Source organism: Verticillium alfalfae, genomic scaffold (genome assembly GCF_000150825.1).
Source record: "Verticillium alfalfae VaMs.102 supercont1.5 genomic scaffold, whole genome shotgun sequence".
NCBI lineage: Eukaryota > Fungi > Ascomycota > Sordariomycetes > Glomerellales > Plectosphaerellaceae > Verticillium > Verticillium alfalfae.
In genome coordinates, this window is record NW_003315034.1 from 1791586 (window position 1) to 1793092 (window position 1507).

General features: G+C 52.7%; 1 protein-coding gene across 1 annotated transcript; it reads right to left on the minus strand.

Annotated features, from left to right (window-relative positions):
* Positions 1 to 206: 206 nt before the first annotated feature.
* Positions 207 to 594, minus strand: VDBG_04877 (conserved hypothetical protein; the record flags this gene model as incomplete). The annotated part of the gene is made up of 2 exons (XM_003005225.1): positions 207 to 323; positions 403 to 594. The coding sequence occupies 2 exons, from the start codon at positions 592 to 594 to the stop codon at positions 207 to 209; spliced, it is 309 nt and encodes a 102-aa protein (XP_003005271.1).
* Positions 595 to 1507: the final 913 nt, after the last annotated feature.

The following is a 1507-nucleotide window of genomic DNA, read 5'->3' on the forward strand; positions in this document are numbered from 1 at the left end:
CAAGAACACCTCCGGGGGGATTCAAAACCTTTCCCGGCCAACTTATAAAGAGGCCACCTTTCCTGGGGAATAGCTCGAACAGAGCTATCGGAAAAACCCATACCATATGAACCTTCTCCATCATATTTCTCAATCAATCCCCCGGATAGGGATGAGGCCAGTCTGGCACGCTCCCCCCTTGCCGCCCGTTGCGGCAAAAGGAATTGTCAAAAGGTCGATGGTGCGCCGGTAGGGGAGGTTCGTGATGATGTCAGGAGGGACGACAGGGCTTCAGGAATATCGCTCAGGAGGCGTCCCGTGAACATGTCGGACAGGTCGGCGGACTAGAAGAACCCATACATATCAGCTTCTTGTTGCACGTCTTGCTGATAGCGAGACAAGGGGGGGGGGTGTCTGTCTTACCTGGAGGTTCTTCTTCTCGGCCAAAACTTCACCAAGAAGCTTGCAAGCACCGATACCGAATGTGTTGCCAAGCACCTTGACCTCCTCGACATCGTTGGCACGCAGGTCGGCGATGTGAGCCTCAAGGTCCTCGGCTGTGTCGAGCTTGAGGCCCTTGCCCTCGAGGGAGAACAGCTTGAGTGTGGTGGCCATGGTGGTGCGTGGTAGGTGTACAATCGTGCAAAAGGAAAAAGCAGTCGAGTTGTCTGTTGATGCCAGGCACGGCTAGATGCAGACGAGTATGCGGTGTGGGAGTGAGGAGAGTCAAGGGCTCGTGGTGTTTTGGTAGTGGGGGAGGGGCAACAGCAACAAACGGCATGGGCATGCAGGGCAAAAAAAGGGATGGTCCGTAACAGACGGGTAGGTTTGCCTGTGCTCCTTGGGGCGAGTCCGTTTTGGCGGTCCCGTCTGGATAGCTGGCCACAGCTGTTCTCAGCTGAGTCACCGGGCCCGTTCTGGTCGCTTCAGTTCTACCATGTCGACCACCGTAGCAACTTTGCCAAGGGCTGTAAAGTGCTGCGCTTACAGTGTAATAAACTCTTCCACATATGGCTTCTCACGCATGTTCTTTCTTACTTATAGTGGCCCAATTCTATTGATTGTTTTGTTATGGTTAGACATTTGATTGACGAATCAGGTGACATTCCGTTGGCTTCATAGCATCGCAAGGCACAGAACTCATGGTGACTGGCTCAAAGCAATTCTTCAATGACAACAAGCGGAGCGATCCCTCGGACCCATCGATTCAATGGTATTTGTGATCATAGCATATAACCCCAACATCCGAAGTATTCTTTTTTGCGGTTCGAGAGCAGAGTGTGATAAATGACAATTCTAGATCGTACATCTTTTCCATATGGTTTCCAGGCCAATGTCAAGCCAGGGATCAACATTCATCGTCGCCAACGCCCAGCGCCTACCCTGACGAGCACCTTGCCTGCGGCATGGTAGGCCTCCTAGCTTCGCATACGCCTCTTTTACCTGCTCAAACTCCCCAGATACTGTCTCGCACGAGTCTGATGTCCCCCCTCTCGAGCATTCAATAACGCTCTGCCGTCCTCCAACG